General features: G+C 43.2%; 4 protein-coding genes across 4 annotated transcripts; 2 read left to right on the top strand and 2 right to left on the bottom strand.

Annotated features, from left to right (window-relative positions):
• Positions 1 to 7,854: 7,854 nt before the first annotated feature.
• Positions 7,855 to 9,429, bottom strand: kctd12.1 (potassium channel tetramerisation domain containing 12.1). The gene has a single exon (XM_070976170.1). It carries the CDS (start codon positions 9,307 to 9,309, stop codon positions 8,443 to 8,445), a length of 867 nt encoding a protein of 288 aa, XP_070832271.1. The 5' UTR covers positions 9,310 to 9,429; the 3' UTR covers positions 7,855 to 8,442.
• A 1,756-nt stretch (positions 9,430 to 11,185) lies between these two features.
• On the top strand, positions 11,186 to 14,095 carry acod1 (aconitate decarboxylase 1). Its single transcript, XM_070976169.1, has 5 exons — positions 11,186 to 11,268; positions 11,475 to 11,636; positions 12,034 to 12,123; positions 12,229 to 12,428; positions 13,037 to 14,095. The coding sequence occupies exons 1-5, from the start codon at positions 11,257 to 11,259 to the stop codon at positions 13,971 to 13,973; spliced, it is 1,401 nt and encodes a 466-aa protein (XP_070832270.1). The 5' UTR covers positions 11,186 to 11,256; the 3' UTR covers positions 13,974 to 14,095.
• Positions 14,096 to 14,112: 17 nt separating this feature from the next.
• Positions 14,113 to 16,387, bottom strand: LOC139340380 (glutamine amidotransferase-like class 1 domain-containing protein 3, mitochondrial). The gene is made up of 4 exons (XM_070976171.1): positions 16,134 to 16,387; positions 15,101 to 15,272; positions 14,707 to 14,905; positions 14,113 to 14,626 (listed from the first exon to the last, which is right to left on the bottom strand). The coding sequence occupies exons 1-4, from the start codon at positions 16,326 to 16,328 to the stop codon at positions 14,431 to 14,433; spliced, it is 762 nt and encodes a 253-aa protein (XP_070832272.1). The 5' UTR covers positions 16,329 to 16,387; the 3' UTR covers positions 14,113 to 14,430.
• Positions 16,388 to 17,116: 729 nt separating this feature from the next.
• On the top strand, positions 17,117 to 20,800 carry cln5 (CLN5 intracellular trafficking protein). The gene is made up of 4 exons (XM_070976103.1): positions 17,117 to 17,313; positions 18,199 to 18,373; positions 18,615 to 18,840; positions 19,292 to 20,800. The coding sequence occupies exons 1-4, from the start codon at positions 17,210 to 17,212 to the stop codon at positions 19,777 to 19,779; spliced, it is 993 nt and encodes a 330-aa protein (XP_070832204.1). The 5' UTR covers positions 17,117 to 17,209; the 3' UTR covers positions 19,780 to 20,800.
• The last annotated feature ends 197 nt before the right edge of the window (positions 20,801 to 20,997 follow it).

Genomic DNA, 20,997 nt, shown 5'->3' on the forward strand with positions numbered 1-20,997 from the left:
CCCGCAGATGTTAGATGTTTGGTGTTTGCTAAGCCACTTTTTCTATAGCTCTCCACCCTGCATCCTCACCGTGCTCACTCCTGAACAGTCATTGCTGTGATCACACATATCGCACCACAGACTTCCTGCACAGCTCATGCTTTAGTTTTGTGCTGCTGACATTTCCCTCTGTTAATGCTGGGTTTGATGGATATCTCCTGCATGTCTGTCAGCCTGATGTAGCTCCTCAGAGAGGAGTATTATTTCTCTTTTAGTATAAGTGGAAAAATTAAAGGGAAAACCACCCAAAAGAAGCATCATGCACCTCCATAGTGTCCCTGTTGGCTGGTATTGATTTAGCATGTTACATAATATCTGTAGGGGCTTCCATCAACTCCTCCAGTGTTTATTCTCCTGCTACAAAAAGAGGATTGTCAGACAGCCAGTGTGCAGATGAGCAATGCAGCAAAGCTCAAAGCTGGATGAAATCACTTGTGAAATGCTGTGTACATGATGTTTTTTTCCACCCGTTCTTGCTTTGAATCTGATATGGCAGATACAGACATTTATTTCTTTTATCTGAACACCGCAGCTGTCTCTGCGGTTGTATCAGCTTCTGAGAGTGTTCTTGTTATTTGCAGCCTTGAGACTCATATCCTCTTAATGTTTAATGATTTGTATCTATTTTAGGTTAGAGAACACCTGTACCTTTTTGTTTTGATGATGATGTTAGAGGGAGTCAAGAAAAGTAAATTGATAAAATAATCCTAATTGGTCTACCCTTGCTCCCTCCAACTATATATTTTATGTTTTCTCATTTTAATTTGAAAGTACAAGGGAGAATGGACATTCAATAAAAAACAAGAGAGAGAAGAGGAAAAGGTTTGTGCAGAAATATGAGATATGCACTGAGAGAAAAATACAGCAAATTGGCCCTTTCTGACAGATTTGAATTGTTCACTGGCTTCAGACGTAACTCAACAATGCATGGTTTTCTATGAATGACAGCTCTTGCGGCTCAGTTTGACTATTTTTAGTGGAGAGGCCATTGATAACAGCAGTCCTGCCAAAAGAAAAAAACATTTGAATTTAACGTTAAAATGGAAGTATTTCCTCAGATATGGCACTCTCCTCATAGGTAGAGACAGGGCTGTCAACTCACATGTGCAGATACAAATAATGTCCTCAGAGTATTTTAGACTAAATTGTTGTTGGAGTGCATTTATTTCAGACCACAAATAATCAGTTTGAATCTGTTGGCTTTTGAGGAAATTTCTGTCCTCAGCATTCTGGCCAAAAAGAAATGTGCAAACTCAAACAAAACGTAATCACATAATAATGATATGTTTCAAAGTGCTTCCTTTGCATGAAAACCAAAACCAGCCTCTGAATGAAGGCATTAAGAAGACTTTGGCCGTTTTACATGACTGAAAGTGAAACTGTAATCAGGAATAATCTGAGAATCTTTGTCAACTCTTCCACATTACAGCAGAGGGTAATTTTTCATCTGCATGCTTTTTGTATTTTCCAGAACACTTCTACAATATAAAATTATCTCTAAATGTCCTTATATATATTCATTGATCCAAATCCAATTTGCAGTGTAGTGTGCAAGAGCTCAGGCTCAACATGGATTAAGTGATTAGCTTAGCTACTGTACTTTACACCAAATGAATCCCACTGAGTTTGGTTTCAAGGAATACTTTTGCATTTTTGAAAGTGAGTGATACATCCATCCTGGCTTCGTTCAAAGTTCACAAAATCTAATTTATCTAATTTGTACAAAAAAAAGTAAAGATACCACAGTTCACCATGTTTTCCTCCGGGTTATTTGACAGAATATTGCTTGGCCAGGAGCAGCTGCCAGGCAACCAGCAGAGACGAGGAAGTTACAGCTGTAATAGCCAGTTTCCAGTTGTTATGCTAAGCTAAGCTAGCCAGCTGCTTCCTCCAGCTACATATTTACTGTATAGGCATGAGAGTGGTGATCTTCTCTTATAAGTCTCGACAAGAACGAGACTAAACTTATTTCCCAGACTGTTGAATGATTCCCTTAAATGGCAAAAGCACAGTCGGGGTTCAGTCCAGTGACTTGCAGAACTGGTTGTGTTGAGCCATTATTCTTCTCTAGAGCTGAGAAACTAGTGGAAATCCTTTCAAATTTTATTGTATAAATTCTTTTCATAAGACAAAAACAACAGCATGAGGATTCCTATGTTAAGTTCACATCACTTAAACTGGAGTGCACTTACTCGGTACACTGTGAATGTTGTTTATCAAGTGAACTTTAATGGCTAAAGAGGAGGCTGTAAAAGAAACCCGAGATGCTGTGGTTCATGTTCAAGCCTATAATTTCAATTATTGCTGCCATGTATTACATGTATTGAGTACAGTCCTTTAATTGCGCCGAGATTGTTGTTGAAGGAACATTTCAGAGAGGCTGTGAAAGGCTGTTAAAGTTGGACTTTCTGAGGAAAACAAAAATGAATTGTTCAGAATTAATTGCCTGCTCCCTGATGCAGTGCAGTAATTACCATGTATTGTGCTGTATGAGTGCATACAGAGCAGTTGCTGCAATTATTCCCATGATTTCACCTGATTCTGCTTTACACTTCTGTCCAGAGTAAACACATCAATACATTAATCAAACCTATTTCTGAACTCAGACGTAAGCATCTAATTTGATACTTTGCCCTTTCAGAGTGATTATTCATGCGACTGCACCATGTAATTTGGTCTCCTATACGCAGAAAGGCGTCTTCTCAAACCCAAGCCAGATGTGGAAAACCCAAAACTCGACCAATGGCAGCAAAAACCAAATCCTCTGAATTCATGTGAATACCACTAGACCACATGCGTGCAACCCTGTCATTGTGGACTAATTCTGCTCTCACAGGGTGACTCAGACAACTGTAAGAACCTCCCAGATTCAGCTAGAAAAGAGAAACACTTCTAACATTATACTATTCATTATGTGACATTACATACATCATTACAAGTATGTTGTACTTCTTACTGTTCCCACAGCGGAGAAGAAAAAACATGTCTCCCCATGACTAAAGAAAAGCAATATTTTAGCTCAGATTATTTTGCAAAAGATCAAAACTGCTTTTTTGTACAAAACGTTACCAGTTTTTGGTGCAGGGATCAAATATAAAACAGGCTATGTGCAATCAGGCACAGCCACAAAGGCATTAAAACTGCTCAGAACATCAAGCAGATAACAAATGGCTCGCTTGCTTAAAAGAACATCTGATTTGCAATAACCCTAGAAATGCAGAGAACACTCAAATGAAAGGCCCCCCATGTGAGACGAGTGGCCCCAAGTCAGCTTTTATACAAGTGGAAAGAGCATTTTCTATTTGATGACTGTAATTTTCGAAAGAACGCAGCTGGCATGAAAGGTGGGAGGCTTAATGGCCGCATGAATGGGTAGAGCAGCATGTAAGCTCAGGTGATCAGGACGCATCACATTAGTCTGGATGCTGCTGATCGCAAATGATGACAATTGCAATCATCTAGCAGAAGTCTAAAATGAAAGGAGTCTAAAAAAAAAAAAGCACCGTGCACATTAGAAACTTTCGTGAAAATCAATTTTCAATGCAATGCATATGCCATATGCGTGATAAGCTTAGTCTGGCATTATAAGAATATCAGCAGTATATCTGATGGCAACATCGAACCTAAGACTCAGCAGGATGTGTTTTTCTGTCTCATATCATATCTAATAATTGTGTTTGTGCTTGTAATTTAGGCCTTTCATCCAAATGAGAGCACATACGCACATGGTGGCGACAGTGACTCGAGCTGCTGCACCTTTGCCCTCTGGACCACATGAATAATCCTTACTATCACTAACAGATTATTGCAGGTAATGTTGTCATTGTTGGTCTTGCTGCTGTTATTCTTATATTAGGGAGAAAGATCCCCGCCCCGAGTTCGCACGCCGGAGTACTTCTTAAATCTGGTGTCTGTGACAGCATTCTCACACTGGCGCACCAGTAGTGATGCGTTTTATGTCAAGCAGCAATGACAGATTTTGCCAGAGTTCAAGCAGGGAGGAACTGTAGCAGCAGAGCACGCTACAGCAGCGCTGGTTTTATACCATCGCCTGTGTTTGTGCAACTACTGTCGCTGGCAGCAAAAGCAGATGATTTTCTAACAAGTTTCCTAACAAGATGTCAACATTCTGAAAAGTGCAGCACATTTTACTGTGCTTAAAACTAAGATCATACAATATGTTTACATCATCCAACACCGTACTCACTGAGTCTTTTTGCCCCATATAACACTGTAATGTTGTGCTTTCACATAACAGCGGGAGCTATACTCCTAAGAATACTGACTGATGCATATCCCCTGTTGTGAAGTCAAGTTCAAAATGTATTTCTGACTCAGAATTTAATTAGAATAATGAAGCCTTTGGTCTGGAGTCACTGTTGTGATGCGCTAATGAAACCGACTTTGATCTAAAATAACTCAGGATGCTGATGCACATCCTGGACTCATGCATGGAATTCAAACAGTGCTGATGTGCTGAGGTTCATGTCAGGGAGCTCCATGTGGAGCATGCGCACAGAGGGAAGAGAAAAGACCAAATATCACAAATAGACAAGCATGTTTGAATAGAGCGAACAGCAACACTGTTTGACAATCAAAATCTAATTTTCTCAATCTTGCTGTTTTCCTTCAGTCCTTGCCTCAGTTTGTCTCACAGCTTCCTTCTTTTGTTCTTTGTTATCCCATCATCACTCACCTGCCAACCCATTTATTGCATTTCCACTTCACTGAAAGGTTGCACAGCCATGACAACAATAAGTAATTGTGAGTAACTCAATCATGTTTATTATATTAAACTATTTACAGTATAATGTTAGAACATTCCCATCACTCCTTCATTTCTTCTCACAATTAAAAGCATCGATACCAACTGCAGTCATGTTGCTTGTTGTGCTCTGTGTTCTTTCTTTTCCCTCTCGAGCAGTTATTAAGTGGTACAGGTCAATAAGAAATGCACTGAGCAATGCATTTGCTGCCAGATAATTGTGACTAGTATATCCAAATAATTGCCCATTAAATATCTGTGACTACCACTAAAAAGAAGAGAGAAGTGTACCCTGAATGAAGCATTATGAGAATAAAGATACATCTGAACAAAACTGCAGTGAAGATGAGTAAAACCCAAATGTCTTTAATCTAAATGGACTCTCATTTGTGACTGCTTATCATTTGATTTAAATTATAGATAACAAGCGTCCCGAGGGAGGTATAAAAACCTGCCCTCCCTAAACTGGCTGAAATGTTTCCATTTAAGTGCACAATGAGACTGCATGTGTTGCAACAGCTTGAACGATGTGTTCAAGGCAGCTTTTGCTGCACATGTTCGAGTGGGTTTCCTCCCACAGTCCAGAGACGTGCAAGCGGAGACTCTAAATTGTCCTGATGTACTGTGTGTGTCAGTGTGGGTGTGAGTCAGTGATTGTTTGCAGGTTGATATCTGTGACAGACTGGCGACTGATCCAGGGTGTTTCCCTGCATTTGGGCCAATGAAAGCGGGTCCAGACAGCAGCAGAGTAATTAATGGTCTGATGTGTAAACATCAAAGACATTTAATATAAGCTCTTGAGCCTGTTTTCAGATTTGAATATTATCAAAGTCTGCAGAGAACTGGACCATGCCAGGTTTGGCAGGGAACTTATTCAAATTCAACTCTCAAGATCACAACGTGTTCGTTCCTTTGAGTCCAGTTTGTCCTGATTGTTTTATCTGTTTATCTGTCTGGACCTTCCCATTAGACAAAGAATAATTTACATATATGAAGGCGTGTGACAATGTCTTGGCTACTGATTTCTCTTGCCAGATACATTTGAGTCTATCAAGGGTTATATTGCTGCAGATGTCTGTGAAGAGCCGTCTCAGTTACTGCAGCTGCTGCTTCTGCGCCGTGTCACCCATCGGGATCACGCAGTCAAACCTGCCCACTCATTTACACTGTCGCATGTCGGCCTGTGTCATTCTGTGAGTGCGACTCAAAGAAGCCACCAGTAAATCTGAGCGTTTGTTGAAATACTGAAACAAATGATAGAGCCGATCTAAGTCTTTAAATAAAGCATGCTTCCCTAAACCCCATCGCTTGACTCAGGATACGTATCGGGAAATCCAATTTAGGCCAGTACTGACACGAAGCTGCAAGGCAAACACGTCTTTCTCTTCTCCGTCCACTGATGTCCTGTTTTTAAAAGTTCTTGTCAGAGGCTCAAGCCCAAATTTACAGTGTTTTTTATGTCCATTTTTAAGTTGCTTGCTAACCTACTATTAATGTGTATATAAAGGAAACCAACTTCAGTGTTTTTAGAGGTAGCAGCTAACAATTTAGGCCTTTTTCACACCAGATGTTTCAATTTGTCATTGAAGGGAAAAGCACAGGTGTTAGTAAGGTTGTCAAAAGTATCTGAACTTGCACACTTTCTTTAATTAGTTAATTATGCATTCAATAGTAGCATAAAGAAAACTACAGTCAGACTTTCAAGGCTGCACAGATTAACAAAAGGGGAGGAAAATCAGCTGGTCCTCAACCTGTGGCTGTTATTCAACCACTGTCCTGTTCACACATGGAGCAACAATAGAGAGAGAGAGAAAAAAAAAGGAAATAATGCTGAAAGCAATAAAAAGAACATAAAGAATGTGTGAATGTGAACTTTAAATTCTGGTGTCATGACAGTTACTAATGATATTTATAATGGCCCCATTCTATTCAAGTATCCCAGTGAGCCATGACCCTGTGACAGTGCCCAACACTAGTATCCTGAGACAGGCATCTAAGTGGAATTCAGCCATCATTAGATTATTTTTTACACCTCTGCTTTTCCCACTGTAGTTGTCCTAAATGAAAAAGGTTTCTTGGTAAAAATGACCAGTTTTAAAACTTATTTGAGTCATTTATGTGTCCACTATGATCCCTGAACAGATGACTGTTGTTCATGTCTGTTTTGTTCCTGCCAGGACAAACTGAACCAGACTGATGTATTTAGCACACGAAAACCCAAAGATGTTCCCTCTGGGAGGATGTCCCCAGACCCCCACAGAGGTTATGTCACTGCCCCCAGTCTATCAGCCCCTTGGTGTGCTATAATCTCACCAGTGGCTCCAAATGTGAGGCCATGTTTTTCATGTCTGTTTGAATGAAGCACATAATCCAGGGCTGGCGGTATACTGCGCAGTCAAATAATTCTCCCAGCAGAGGTGCACCAACCCACTCTCCATTCATCCAGAGTCCCTGGCAGACTGGACCCTCCTATTTGTGTGCAGCTGGACCCTTTCATTATTTACACTTGAAATGATAATGACATCATGTGTGCACAGCTGCACTATTTGCATCCACACGGCATGCATCTGAATTTGTGTGACAAAATGGATAGGTCGAAACGGATCCTCCTGGAATATTTACATGCTAACTATATTCAGATGTGGCGGTTTTCTGCTTTTGTGAGTTAATAACAGGGCGAAGTTGAATAGAAAATAGACACAATGCTTTGAAATGGGAGCGATAGGCTAAGTCTGAGCCGCGGTCAGGGTCAGGGTTTCTGTAAGTCAGATGTAAACACAGTGGAAAGTACAGACACATTGCTGCCACTCATATTTCAGTCCTGTGTAGCTTCTTCTGGGTTGAAACAGTGTGACAGAGTTTGTTGAGCTGGCAGCTTCAGTGGCATGATGGCCTGAGGTTCCTGGGTAGGGCATCTCTCTTTGAGGCTGACTCTTTGATTCCCCACTGAGTACAGTTTAAAAGGCTGGAGGCAGATGAATGCCACTATTTTGTCGTTCTGTGCACTTTGTGCAGAGGTTAAGAAGACGATAGGATGACTGGCAAAGGGCTGAGAATGGCAGAGTAGAAGATTTTATTTAATCTCAACAGGTTTAACAAATACAACTCTACCAAGCAAGCACATACACGTACAGTCATGTCAGTGATAGAACTGCTAGAACCTACTAGATAATACAAAACTTGGCCAAACATGTGATCAAGCAAGCCTAGAAGTTACAATGACACTGAATACTAATCGCTGCTTGTCTGTTCTTGGATCCTGCTCAGTTCACACAGCACTGAGTCAGATATGACTGAAACATTCACATGCAGTTCTCAGAGATGGAGATGGAGATGGAGATGGTGGCATTTCGGTGGTGTTTTCCACGCAGTAGGAGCTCTGGATGGGTGTCTCGACTCAAATGATGCTCTGCTTACTCTGAACATCCAAATTTCTGAATCTTCTCCCGTCAGACTCGTTTGTGGAGAATCTCTTTTGGGGCATTTTGTGTCTCTGGTTTAACCACAGAAGAGATAATACTATGGAGCAATACGTCTGCAGTCACTCGCCATTCAACACAGAAAATGCAATACTTCCTAAGACATCCCCTGTATATTATGAAATGTCTATTTACATCAACGCGACATGTTTGTGTTTGTTATTCCCGACAGAAGACATATTCAGTGTAGCTTGTCCAGATTTTGTCCTCGTTTGGATCATTGCTGGTGTAGGCGCAGGTGCCCGTGGAGCTGCAGGCCACCATGTGGAAGCCCGCCTCTGTCAGCTTGTCAAACGCCTGCTCTAGAAAATTATACTTCAGATAGTAGCGGGATGTGTATCTCTCCGGGGGCCTGTCCGGGTCTCTGCTCTCATTCAGCGTGTCCCCAAACACTTCTTTGGCCAGAGACGTCTTCCCGCAAACCGTGATGCGCGCCACTCTCCTGAATTTGGCGTCGGTTTGGATGTCTCTGCCAATGGTGTACGAACCGCGGTATCCCACCGTGATATAGCCCGACTTTCTGGAGTCCAGTGATGGAGAGCGCATGGCCCCGCTGACCGACATGGTGCGTAAAGTCTCCACGCCGCCGGAGGAGCCGCACTGCTGCGCGCCTTCCTCCGTGTCACTCTGGCTAATCTCCTCGCTGATTGAATTGTCCTTACTCACCCGGGGGCTGAGGCGTTTGGCAAGGTCCCGCAGCTGGAAAAAGTCAGCCTCCCTCTGCAGTCGACTTTTCTCGGGGAAGTAGTCCGGCAGGACCAAGTTGAGGTCTCGGAGATAATCTAAGATGTAGCGGAACAAGAAGCCGTCCCTGTCCAGGAAGAAGCGCCCCTTGCTGTCTCTCGCCAACTCTTTGGGTGACTTCTTGCTGAACATGTTCCACAGCAGCGAGTCTGGCACGGCGATGAGAGTTTTGTGTCTGGTAACGTAAACCTGGCCGCCGACATTCAGCTCGATGATCTCTGAAAACGGGGAGCCCGAGTCTCCGCAGGTGGACACTCCGCGCTCCGTGTCGGCCAGAGCCATCTTCAGCACTGACGTGGGATCAGTGGGAACACTGAGCAGCACACCGGCAGCGGCTTGTTTATGAAGCCTGGGCTTGCCACGTGCGTGAGTGCGCGTGCGTGATGGGAGGGGGGTTTGACTGCTAAACTGACATTTAACTATGAAATGACTGTCCTGCCCAAACTGTAAGCGGCCCCGCGTGAGCGCCTGTGCAGCCCTCTCTCCTCCTCTTTGTGTGCGTGCGTGCATGCGTGTGTGTGTGTGTGTGTGTGTGTGTGTGTGTGTGTGTGTGTGTGTGTGTGTGTGTGTGTGTGTCAGAGAGAAATGCAGAGCAAATCCATATGTAGTCCTCCAGCCTCGCTTGAAGCAAGCATCCATGTTTGATTATATGTAATTGCTTTTTTTCTTGCCCTGTTTGGTATAAATATAAATGCAGTTTGCCTCCTGATGACTGTTTAATCAGAGAACTCAGTTACATTAGAATTTTTACATATTCTCATAGAAGACACAAAATCAGAAACCTCACAGCTGCTGAGAGTCATTCCAGCCTTGAAATCAAGAAATGGCTGGAAAATATGGAAAGAGTGACACCCATTGCAACTCTGATGGAAATGCAGCTCTCTCTCTCTCTCTCTCTCTCTCTCTCTCTCACACGCACACACACACACACACACACACACACACACACACACACACACACACACACAGAGGGAGAGAGAGAGTCTTAACCCTGAAACAGCCCTTTGAAGAAGTGACTTCTGCCAGTAACGCTCACTCTCAGGGTTTAAAATTCAAACTGCTGCTCGCTGCAGCAGGAACTCTCCTTATATCGCCAAAGGAGACGTTGCATCAACTTCTGCGTGACATTCATTCCCTGAAGTCTTACTCAAGACAAACCGCAACCACTATGTGTCTAACAAACCAACCCTTCACTGAACTCTGCCCCTCACCAGAAACCCAGTCTGAGCCCTATAATATAACGTTTAACTGTGAGGGGACCGGCTTGTCCTGCACGGACAGAAGAGAACTTGTCATTCTGTGACTGTGGGGACAGACAGGAGTGATCCCTCAGAACTGGGACAAGGTTTTGATACCAATTATACGCAGAGACACACGGAAACACCACCTCTGCTACCCAGTAAATGACTGTGCATCCATTTATGTGACATTTGGTGTATCACTGTAGTTTTATATAAACTGCATAACGTTATCAACAGCACAGAACACCTCTGATGACCTCTGTCACTGTTAATGAGAGCCATTTAAATGTCATTTTGGCAAGCTGCAGTAATCAGCTGCGTCTTCAGTCATATGAGCGCACAGCCTCACCCTGATCCTCCTCATTTACCAGCATATAGCTGCTATGTCACCACTGACTTTTTATAACACCGCAGCTGAGGTCAAAGTTGCTGGATTGTTGTTACTTTATTTTCCCAGCAGTTTGAACGCAGACATCTCTTTGTCACGTGATTATCATGAGTGATTTGGTTGAAACGTGTGATTGTGTCATGTGTCAACTTCCCATCGCAGAGAGATGAATTTCCATCATTTCTCATGTCAAAAAGAAACTGAGAGTGAAAGTTAGCAGGCTTACAGCTGGCAACAAAAACACAGGCGTGGGTTCACTGTGATGACTTTTTTTTTTTTTTTTTTAAACCTTTAGCCTTTCTGCCTCAGAGACAACCAGGATGGTTTAAACTTCTTTATTATCTGAAGCTACATGTAGCTTTGGAGCGCCAGCATTTGTAATTAAAACAAAGCCAAAACGAGAAATTCCAGTATGTTCAAAATAAGGAAAGATGGATCAAAGACGCTGCCCAGTCATTGTGAAAGTGCCTACTTCTCATCATGGTGGTTTTTTTGCCACTTTGGAAATTTGGAAGACCAGCCTTCGGAGAGTGAAATCACTATAAAAGGCGAATGTACTTGGATGTTTTTGTCACTTGAAGACATTGTTGATCTGCATCAATGCTACGCAAGGTATTGCTGGGTTTTTTTTAAAATACTTAGATATTTTTTTGATTAGAGTTTTTCAGTATTTCACTAAATTAGATTGGATTTTTAAAGAGCATTTTCCTGTTTAGAGACAAATAGATGCTGCATATTTTAACTTCTCAGCCTGGTTTGATCCTTTACAAATGCACTGTCTGTGGAGAGGTTCACATTGCAGAGTTTCACCTTTCCAGGGTATTACAGAGAGCTTTGGAGCTGCTATCCATGCCCTCAACACCACTCAGCTGACAGATGGTGTGATTAACAGGAGCAAAAGGATGATGCTGGATACCCTGGGTGTTGGCCTGTTAGGAACCAGGACAGCTGTCTTCAACAAGGCTCTCAAGTACAGTCAGGTACAGTGAACTGCTTCCCATACCTTTATACATCCACTATATGCCAGTGTGCCAGTGTGTGATCATCACCAAATCGTTCTTTATTTGAGGTCGTCTATGTTGATCTTAAACTAAAATACTTCATCACTGATTGGTAAAGTTCTTTTACAGCTGACAAGTACTACTAATTGAATTGGTCCCCACCCTCTATTGTGCACTGTTTGTGACTCATTTCCTTGTTTACATTATTAGTCCACTTCCCGTACTTCTTCAATAAGCCAATTAGTTGCTCTAAACTCTTTTATGATGCTATTTGTTCATTATTCTGTTTGCTGGAAATTGGGAATGTCTCCGCTGAACTCAGTTGCATCTATAATTAAATGCACACGCATCCTCATGTTAATTTGTCTGATTGCAGTCGTTCACGTCTGACGAGAGGAGCAGTGTTTGGGGTAAATCGCAGATAACTCTTCCTCCTCATTACGCTGCATTTGTCAATGGCATCGCGGTAAGCTCAGTCAAATAGATGGATTATAATATATCGCAAACATAAACACGATATGGTGGCTGGTTGGACGTCTGGTGATCGGTTCTGTCACATGTCTGGTAACAGGTTCACTCCATGGACTTTGATGATACTTGGCACCCTGCTACTCATCCCTCAGGAGCTGTGCTACCAGCCCTGCTGGCCCTCACAGAGTCACTGCCCAGCCGGCCCTCTGGTCTAGACCTGCTGCTGGCCTTCAATGTTGGCATCGAGGTGCAGGGCAGACTCATGAGGTTCTCCAGCGAGGCCTACAACATCCCTGAAAGGTGAGACATTTCAGATATTCAGAGTGTTCTGCACAGATCTTCAGTCCACCTGTAAGTTAATGTACTCTGGAAATATTTGAGTGTTAAAGGGTTGATTCACCCAAATTACAAGAAGTGCAACACCTACATCTAGTGGTGTAGTATCTGGCCATGCAGACGGAGGTGGAGCTGATGAATGCTTTATAGTTTGTGATTCTAACAGCACTGAAATACTACATTTGAAGAACTCTGCTGGCAACGTCTGTCTCCAGAAAGTGTCCCTATCTCAATAATCCATACACCTCACTGTCAGCACATTTAAGCAGAAAGAAGTTCCAATAAAAAAAAAAATGCAGCAAAGTCCGTGGATTATTTATTAAAAAAAAAAAAAAGAAAGCTGCTGTGAAGTTTTTCCAAATAGAATTTTGGAATGTTTTCATGTTCCATTAGACAGACGTCTTAAACCCTGGGCGGAGAGGAAGAGGAAGAACATTATCAGAACTAATGCAGTAGCTAATGGTTATTATGATAAGCCAGCCAATCCATTAATCAGCTAATCATTTCAACTCTAACAACCTTAAGCAATCGCATCGATCCTAACCTTTGGTCATCCCTCCCGACGCTCTCAGATTCCACCCTCCCAGCGTTGTTGGGGTGATGGGTAGTGCTGCAGCCTCGGCTAAGCTCCTGGGCCTGTCCCCTGCACAGTGTAGTCACGCTCTGGCTATCGCAGCCTCCTCTGCTGGGGCCCCCTTGGCCAACACGGCCACACAGACCAAACCTCTCCACATTGGAAATGCTGCTCGGAGAGGCCTGGAGGCCGCTCAGCTGGCCCAGATGGGTCTGGAGGGGAATCCAGCCATCCTGGATATGGACTGCGGGTTCGGGGTTTACTACAGGGACTACAGTCCTTCGGCGATGCCAGATTCCACTTCTAGTGACTTTAAGTGGATTCTGGAAGATCAGGATGTGGCCTTCAAGCGCATCCCTGCTCATCTGGGGATGCACTGGGTTGTGGATGCAGCGCTGGCAGCCCGCGCGAAGCTTGAAAACACAGTCGGGAACTTTGACCTCAGCCAGATCAGGCAGATCACACTTCGAGTTCCTCCGTCCAAGTACATCAACTGCCCCTTACCCGCCACAGAGCACCAAGCCAGGCACTCATTCCAGTTCAACGCCTGCTCCGCCCTGCTGGACAACAAAGTGACGGTGTCTTCCTACAGTGAAGCTCAGATTAACCGGCCCGCTCTGAAGGAACTCTTGTCCAAAGTCAAAGTGGAGACCCCTGAAATGAACCTGCCCAGCTTTGACAAGATGTACTGCGAGGTGGAGGTAGAAACAGATCAGGGGCAGAGTTTTCTGGCCAGATGTGATACCTTTTACGGCCACTGGAGGAAGCCGCTGAGTCAACAGGACCTGGTGGAAAAGTTCAGCAGTCACGCTTCAACAGTGCTGTGCACAGAGGGGGTGGAGGGCGTGATTGATGTGATAGGAAACATGGAGAGAGTGAGAGACAGCTCAGCCTTGGGTTCATATCTAAGGATGACAAGCTGTCAATACGAGTGATTGTGCAGCTCAAGGTTTTTGTGATTGTTTGATGAAGACAAAGTGTGTTAACGTGTGTGAAGTCATTTCAGATTTTAAACCTGCACAAGAATATCATAATGTAAATATTTGATACTGGAAATAAAGTGAACTGGAAGATGAACTTTTACATTTTATTGCTTTTTTTACACCACACTGCTTTTCTACAATGTGATCAACTTTGCCATCATGAGACTGATCCACTGCTTCAGAGCACAACCCAGTAAGATTGAGTCAAACACAGACTTTAGCTAAATAAATCAGAGCATAGTGCACGTTACTACGACAAATGTATCTGGAAGTGATTCTGATCAAGGGGTTACTTTAATATAACTTTCTATTTATCTCCGTTCAGCAGGCAGCCACTGTTACGCTCACTGAAACGACATCCCGCCATTCATTTCTTTCCGTTTGCCCTTTCCTTTGAGCGTCGGTTGAATCAAGCCAGTTTCAGCACGTCCCGCACCATCGCTCCGATTCCGTCAAATACCTCATGTATCGGGGCGTTGCACATGAAGGCAGAGGTGGTGACCAGCTTGTTCTTCCCGTCCACGTGGCTCTCGCTGACACTCTTACTCACGTGCTTGCAGCCCAACTCGCTGATGGCCGCTGCAGTGCCAGTAGTGTCGGGGTACCTGAGAGCAAATGCACAATGTTTAGCTGCATGAATATGTCACAAACACAAACAGTATGTGCTCAGATGATTTAGACTCACTTGTCATCCTTCTCGATGCCGACGGTCACCTCACAGCCAGGAAACACCTTGGCAGCCAGGACGGGTGAGATGCAGCAGAGGCCGATGGGTTTGCCCTCTCCGTGGAACGCCTGCAGCGTGGCCTTGACCTCGTCGTTCACAGAGCAGTCCTTCCCCTGCACGGCCCATGTACAGAGGTTCTTCGCAGCCCCGAAACCACCTACGAGACACGGCAAAAAATGAGATTCCCTTATACTATAATCACTCACTCTTAGGAGAATTTCAGCCTGGAATATTACAGGTTTTCATCAGGGTGGACACTATCAAACAGTGTATTTGACTGAATCAACAAAGCACACAATAACACAAGATGAAATGAGTAAGGGAGCAGGCTGTGGGGTTTCTGTGACCAAACCTGGGAATATAATGGCGTCATGGTCCTTGACACTGAGTTTAGACAGGTCCTGGATGTTTCCACGGGCCAGTCGTGCGCTCTCCACCAACACATTTCTCTTCTCCTCGGACGGCTCGCCTTTCAAGTGATTCACCACATGCATCTGGTCGATGTTGGGGGCAAACATGTTCACCTGCAGGGGAAAAAGGAAAGGTGAGGACTCTCATTTCACAAATATAAAAAAATACCAGGCACCCTTTCAGACTGCAACTGATCTCAAAATTGAAGTCAATAAGTTATCACCAGAATTGATAAAATGCATAACCGTTTAAGCACTAGAGCTTAAATGAGGAGTCAACACTCTCAGCTAGTCAATTCAAGTTTTTACAACAATAATAAACTTTACTTGTATAACACATGTCACATTGCAGCAAAGGGGGGGGGGTATACAAGTGTATACAGCAAAGAAATAACTGGCACTAAGTCCTTCACATAAAAAAGACAGATTAACAAATGAAGACAAAAACAGGGACAGAAAGTATAAACTCTTTCCTGGCAAGTGTGTCCTTGCTGAGAATAACAGTAAGATGGGAACTCTTCAGGGCCAGTATGGTCAGGAAGAACATTTACAATGACTGACGTACATGTGGGCATGTGAGTATTGTTTCAACAACAACAGGAAAAATGTGAACTTATCTTTGAAAAGCATAAAATATGTGTAACTTAATCAGCGCGTCAAACGGTGTGGATGGCAGTTTGTGTGCAGGCCACCATGAGCGGGTCACTCTTTGACAGTAAAGCAGTCACTGTCCTCCTCTATGGTCACATTACACCAGTGACGAGACGTTGCAGACTCTCTCTCTCTCTCTCTCTCTCTCTCTCTCTCTCTCTCTCTCTCTCTCTCTCTCTCTCTCACACACACACACTCTCTCTCTCACACACACACACACACACACACACACACACACACACACACACACACACACACACACACACACACAAGACACAGCACGCAGTATCAGCGGCACCTGCGGAGCAGAGCTGTCTAACTTACACTTGCACCTCCTCTGCTCAGGTGGACCAAAACAGCAGAGGCTTCATGGATCTCACTGCCATCGTAAACTCCGCAGCCCGCCAACACCACGGCCACGCGCTTCCCCATCTGCGTTGTGTAGTAACTTTTGTTTAATGCCTGAACTGTCCTGACAGTCACCAAGTTACGACCACAGCGGTGCAGCAGGGTGAGCATGGCGGCCTGTCAGCGGAGAGGACGGACGCTGTCTTCTTCTTCGGCGCTGAACGGCGGTTTGAATCAGGAGTCTCGGAACGTTGGCGCCCTCTACTGTACAAAAATGAGCACTGCAGCTTCACGGCGCTAGTTTTCTTCTTCTTCTTCTTCTTCTTCTTCTTCTTCTTCTTCTTCTTCTTCTTCTTCTTCTTCTTCTTCTTCTTCGCTCCAGGGACATGCTTTGTAAAATCAAATATGAGAGGAATCATTTAGGTGTAGATTCTTAAAAGCTCTTTTGTTTGATGGGTTCGAAAATTGCTTGTTGAAAAAGATGAAAAAAATAAAAATGAAAATAAAAAATGTGACTACTCAAAGAGCATAAAATGTAACATGTATAACTTCTGCAGTAATTTAATAAGTTGGAACTGATCCATAAAACCAATAAATATTGATCAATTTAATTTGATATTGAATTAAATTGATTTATTTGGACAGGTAGTTCTTTGCTTAGTTAAACGTTTAATCAGAATTCAAATTAGGCATATTTTTTTGTTATTCAATTTTTTTAATTATTTAAAAAAAAACTGTGACATGAGAAATAAATAGTTAAATACAGGTAAATCAGCAAGATAAATGAAGAATAAACAGCTAAAATAAAAGTATGTTGTTAAAAATAAATACATTAATTAATAAATAGATACTATATTTCATTTATTTATTTATTTCTAAACTTATTTCCACATTTTGTACAACGTTACGTTGACGAGTGGCTCTTGTCATGTGATTTCGTATTATCAACAAAATCATGTGACCTATAATGAGGAAGTGGCTTCAGAGAGGAAGGATCATGGGAAGAGAAACTTACTAACTTCGGTCTTTTCGTCTGTTTTTGAGGCTGCAGCATGACTCACGCGGAGGCTGTCGTGTGTTTAAAGTTGCTCTTCTGTCTTCATGTTGTCGCTCAGTTCAGGGATAGTGGACAGCAGCAGTGGCCCGTCCCATACAGGTATGAAGACCGCACACTCTCCATGCTCATTCTGCTCTGTAGCGTTAAGTCATGTTACAGATAGGAAGTAAAAAGTGTCATGGTTTATTATCTTCTTCGTTTCTCTCCAAGTCAAGCCAAATGTCGATGTTTTGTTTTCCTTCATCTGCGAAGTAGACGTGAATTTCAAACACGAGTGCCATTCACGAACTGAGTAACAGCGCACCTTTAGCTGATCTGAAATCAGTTAACCGAGTTATTGCTGGTGCGTTCACATGACTTTGGAAACTCTGGGCTCTGGACCATCAGCTCTATGAACATATGACAAACGTCATTTTAGAGACGTGCACCGAGTCTTGAACTTGATATTGTAGTATTTTGTGCAACAACAGTACTTAAGACCACATTTCTAAGAATTGTTTATGATTTCGAAGGTACTGACGGTAAGGATTGATTGGTTGATTGATACAGTGCAGTCTTTACTGAACAGCAGAAACCACGTGAACCTTTCTTAATCTATGTAATGAATTTAAAGAGAAGACAGAGACAACATTTTATCTAAGTCACTTCTTTTAAACTTCTAAATCTTTCCTGAGGGTGTCCATGTTTCAACAGGCTCTGTTCATTAAGTCTTATCATTAATTAAAAAAAAAAAAAAAATGCTGGAATTGATCAAACCTGGAATGCATCATATGGACTGCAGGGACTAATTATTGCATTTTTCAGATTTATGAAACGTTTCTATTTAATTATTTAAGACCTCGTTGGACATGAGGTAGTCAAATCTGTACTGAAAAGGGACCACAGAGACTTAATGGTGGCTAATCGTGTTACAAAAAAGCCTTTGCTGTGGTATAAACTCTCCTTTTGTTCTGACACGACTGGCTTTCCTCATGTCATCAACAGACGGTTTGATCGCCGGCCTGCTGCGGACTCTTACTGTGAAGCTCTCTACCCATTCTGTCCCACTGGAGACCGAGATGGACGGATCCCCTACATGAGAGACAGCGACGTCATCTCAGTTTACCGACTGCAAACACCTGTGTGGGAATTCAAGTATGGAGATTTGCTGGGCAAATTTGTAAGTACATTAAACCTCTTGATTAAAACACCATCTTTAGCACATATTTTCTTTGTGTTGTTGATATTTATAATCAATTATAAAACTGAGATGAAGATACTACTGTGTTGCTGCAGATGGTAAAACAGGTCATATCTGACACAGGCTGCTAAAATGGAAGTGCAACTTGTGACTTTATTTATAGAAACGCAGCTGCACGCCTTCACTGACAGAGCGCCTCTGTAATGTCTCTGATTCACAGCATATCATGCATGATGCCATTGGGTTCAGCAGCTCAGACACGGGGGCCAACTACACCATGGAGTGGTACGAGCTCTTTCAGCTGGGTAACTGCACCTTCCCTCACCTCAGACCGGAGGTGCCGGCACCTTTCTGGTGCAACCAGGGAGCCGCCTGCTTCTTTGAAGGCATCGATGACTTACACTGGTCCCAAAATGGCACCTTGGAGAAACTGGGAGAGATCACAGGTAAGGCTTGACCTTTGTAATCATGGAGCTTTGCTCATAGAGGCCAACAGGAAATATAAACAGATTTTACACTTTCATCCATCCATCCATTTCCTATGCCGCTTATCCCTTTCGGGGTTGCGGGGGGGCTGGAGCCTATCTCGGCTGTCAATGGGATACACCCTGGACCGGTCGCCAGCCAATCGCAGGGCACATACACACACCATTCACACTCACACTCACACCTAGGGACAATTTAGAGTCACCAATCAACCTAACGAGCATGTTTTTGATCTGTGGGAGGAAGCCGGAGTGCCCGGAGAGAACCCACGCATGCACGGGAAGAACATGCAATCGAATCGAATCGAACCTGCGACCTTCTTGCTGTGAGGCACGCGCACTACCTGCTGCGCAACCGTGCAGCCTTACACTTTCACTTTCAATGAATGTTTTTTTTTCTTTCCTTCACCAGGAACCCAGTTTAATGACATGGCACAGTGGGTCCAGGACGACAATGAGACTGGGATCTACTATGAGACATGGACAGTTCGCTCTGACCCCGGCCCCAACGCCACAGTGTGGTTCGAGTCTTACGACTGTTCCCAGTTTGTCCACCGCACATACAGGAAACTGACTGAGCTGGGAGCCAAACTGTCCAGCAGAACTCAAACCAATTACACCAAGATCTACCTGTACAGCGGAGAGCCCACCTTCCTCGGCAACGACAGCGCCATATTTGGACAGCCTGCTCTGAAGAATCTGGCGGTGGACATCCGTACATTTTACCACACATTCAGACCACACCAGTCATTTATAGAGTTTGCCATCAGTCTATTGGAGGCTTACAAAAAGGTGGTGTTGGATAAGGGTTTCTACCTCTACTACAACTTTGAGTACTGGCATCTGCCAATGAAGCCTCCCTATGTGCACATCACATTTGAAGAGGTGCCTTTGCCTTAACCTAAAACTTTTCCTACAGTGTTTTTACCAGTGGCTGCAAACAATAATTCTTTTCATTAATAATGAATGTGTTGTTTCTGTGTTTCTTGCTTCTTGATTGAAAGACTGTCCAAAAGACAAAGACATTAACAATGACAATAAAAAAAAACAGAAAAGCAGCGACCCTTCAGGTGTTTGAACTTGAACTCAGCAAATGTTTTGGCATCTTCTCTTGATAAATGTTTTCAACAGTCCATCTATAATCAAAGTAGTTGTTGGAGTTCAAAGTTCTCAGCCTTGGAAACAGCAGCTGGGAAAGCCGTGTCTGGATGTTCAGGAGCTCTCAATCATGTCATGTGATCTTCATAAGCAGAGGGAGTTTGCTCAGTTAAAGGTGCCCTGCTGGGTTTTAAACAAACATTCAGTGTTTCTCACCAAAACACACAGTGTGCATCCATGAAGTGTCACATTGTCTCCTCTTAAAGAGCAACATATGGGTGGGGGGCTGCATCACGTTTCCTTTCACATTGGGCCACCATAGAGGGCACCTAATCGTGATGATCTGGGGGCTGCAAGAGGGCTCCAAAAACACCTGATTGGATCATTGCACATGTAAACAGGTCGATTGGTAACAGGTGATAGTATCATGATTGGGTATGAAAGGGGCATCCTGGAAAGGCTCTGTTGTTCACGAGCGAGGATGGAGAGAGGTTCACCACTTGGTGAACACATGATTGCAGAACGGAAATTACTACATGAACACAGTTCAATATCAGTTGTTTGTTTTACACAGCGTCCCAAATGTATTTGAATGAGGTTGTAAAAATGATGCAAATATAATAAAACAAGCCTGTTTTACTGATGCATGTATATAACTGACGGAGTAAGTGAGCACAAAGAGCTCAGTGCTGTTATGACGTTGAGACCAGATTTAAGCCGGCTGGGTGTATTCTTCGACATGCAGCCTGATGTTAGCGGATCAAAACCCATCTGGGTCTGAGAATTTCTGAATAAACATTTCTGAGTATATGATGACATTCAGAATAAGAGCCAGTGGTGAAAATATGTTTTTGTAAGCGTTTGGAAAATAATGAAATGACACATGCAAAGAGTACATTCACAATTTTTTTATTACCGGTATATGATCACATGTCTAAAACAATCATTTTTATTTCGAGACAGGTGACCAGTAAAGCAAAGTAGACAAAGCATTTGCCATACAGAAGCAGAACTAAAGGA

Source organism: Chaetodon trifascialis, chromosome 12, assembly GCF_039877785.1.
Source record: "Chaetodon trifascialis isolate fChaTrf1 chromosome 12, fChaTrf1.hap1, whole genome shotgun sequence".
Taxonomy (NCBI): domain Eukaryota; kingdom Metazoa; phylum Chordata; class Actinopteri; order Chaetodontiformes; family Chaetodontidae; genus Chaetodon; species Chaetodon trifascialis.

What these genes read in the sequence shown, in the direction of transcription:
- acod1 (XM_070976169.1), top strand. An exon ending in AGGCTCTCAAGTACAGTCAG is followed by an intron (nt 11,637 to 12,033) that starts GTACAGTGAACT and finishes GTCTGATTGCAG; the next exon opens with TCGTTCACGTCTGACGAGAG. An exon ending in GCCTACAACATCCCTGAAAG is followed by an intron (nt 12,429 to 13,036) that starts GTGAGACATTTC and finishes CGACGCTCTCAG; the next exon opens with ATTCCACCCTCCCAGCGTTG.
- LOC139340380 (XM_070976171.1), bottom strand. Translation starts at nt 16,328, where the DNA reads ATGCTCACCCTGCTGCACCGCTGTGGTCGTAACTTGGTGACTGTCAGG. An exon ending in TGAGCAGAGGAGGTGCAAGT is followed by an intron (nt 15,273 to 16,133) that starts GTAAGTTAGACA and finishes TTTCCCCTGCAG; the next exon opens with GTGAACATGTTTGCCCCCAA. An exon ending in TGACGCCATTATATTCCCAG is followed by an intron (nt 14,906 to 15,100) that starts GTTTGGTCACAG and finishes CGTGTCTCGTAG; the next exon opens with GTGGTTTCGGGGCTGCGAAG.
- kctd12.1 (XM_070976170.1), bottom strand. Translation starts at nt 9,309, where the DNA reads ATGGCTCTGGCCGACACGGAGCGCGGAGTGTCCACCTGCGGAGACTCG.
- cln5 (XM_070976103.1), top strand. Translation starts at nt 17,210, where the DNA reads ATGACTCACGCGGAGGCTGTCGTGTGTTTAAAGTTGCTCTTCTGTCTT. An exon ending in CAGTGGCCCGTCCCATACAG is followed by an intron (nt 17,314 to 18,198) that starts GTATGAAGACCG and finishes TGTCATCAACAG; the next exon opens with ACGGTTTGATCGCCGGCCTG. An exon ending in GAGATTTGCTGGGCAAATTT is followed by an intron (nt 18,374 to 18,614) that starts GTAAGTACATTA and finishes TCTGATTCACAG; the next exon opens with CATATCATGCATGATGCCAT.